This window comes from Apis dorsata, unplaced genomic scaffold (assembly GCF_000469605.1).
Source record: "Apis dorsata unplaced genomic scaffold, Apis dorsata 1.3 scaffold_235, whole genome shotgun sequence".
Classification (NCBI taxonomy): domain Eukaryota; kingdom Metazoa; phylum Arthropoda; class Insecta; order Hymenoptera; family Apidae; genus Apis; species Apis dorsata.
The window spans coordinates 1,159,201-1,160,385 of record NW_006263516.1 but is presented as its reverse complement, the minus strand read 5'-3'; the positions used below and the strand labels follow the sequence as shown (position 1 = coordinate 1,160,385).

General features: G+C 16.3%; 1 protein-coding gene across 11 annotated transcripts in view; it reads right to left on the bottom strand.

The window, feature by feature from the left end:
* Positions 1-1,185, bottom strand: part of LOC102673204 (guanine nucleotide-binding protein G(q) subunit alpha) — a 52,348-nt gene that overhangs the window by 5,402 nt on the left and 45,761 nt on the right. For all 11 annotated transcript variants that reach the window (XR_421790.2, XM_006615790.2, XM_006615802.2 and 8 more), the window contains 2 exons: positions 1,098-1,185; positions 858-1,011 (listed from right to left, as the gene is read on the bottom strand). The exon at positions 1,098-1,185 is cut by the window's right edge and continues 1 nt beyond it. Coding sequence is in view for 10 of the 11 variants with exons in the window: in XM_006615790.2 (XP_006615853.1) it covers positions 858-1,011; positions 1,098-1,185 (242 nt within the window). In the remaining variant the exon portion in view is untranslated. The remainder of the gene's footprint in view (positions 1-857; positions 1,012-1,097) is intronic.

Sequence of the window (1,185 nt, the reverse complement as noted above, 5' to 3'; positions counted from 1 at the left end):
GTATTAATAAATATTACTAATACTTTTAATATTATTTAATTTATAATTATCTAATTTTTTTAATTTGTATCAAAAAATAATTACATCTTTTGAATTATTAATAGAATATGACGTAAAATTTATGATCATAATAATAATTAAAGATATTTGTAATAATATAATACTACTAATAATATAATAATAATATAATAATAAAGATATATGTAATAATAATAATAATTAATATAATATAATATAATATAATATAATATAATATAATATAATAACTATTTTAATTTTTGTTAATTTAATTTGTATATGTAAATTTATAAATTTTATTTGTATAAAATGCAAATATATTAACTGTAATTAGTTATGCAACTTTTTTGATGATTATTGTGCAAGATAATATTTATTTGCATAATGTAAAAAAATACGTGAAAACTAGCAATTTTCATTAATTGTTAAGTTTTGAAATATATTTGTATAACATTTTCTATTAAAAATTTTCTGAATCAACTAATAAATTTTTATTTACGAATGATACATAGTATTTCATAAATAGATCGCGGATGTTTATGCAAATTTAAATTTTTGTGAATTGTGAATACAATTACAATATTAAAATAAATATTTGTTTCATTAAATAAAAATAAATAAATATCTGTTTTATTAAATATTAAATATATTTATAAAATATAAGAAAAATATTTTAGATATTTTCTATTTTTAACTTATATTATTTTAAATATTTTATAATTTTTTATATTATAAGCATTCTCTAGATTTTTGGATATTTTCCATAAATATCCACAGTTTATTCATGAATCTAAATTATTAATGATTTTCAAAAAAAAACATTAATGTTATATACCTACCATTATATTCCGGGAAATAGTCAACAAGGTGAGAATACATAATCTTCTCTTCGAGCAAATCTTTCTTATTTAGGAAAAGAATAACAGAGGACTGTTGGAACCAAGGATATGTAATAATTGTTTTGAACAATGCCTTACTTTCTTCCATTCGATTCTGAAAAATAATAATAATAATAATTTATATTATATTAATAATTTCATTATCTATAGAAAAAAAAATTTTTTAATAGTAATATTTACCTCATTTTCTGACTCAAACAAAATTTGATCATATTCACTTAAAGCTACTAAAAAGATAATAGAAGTAACATTTTCGAAACAATGAATC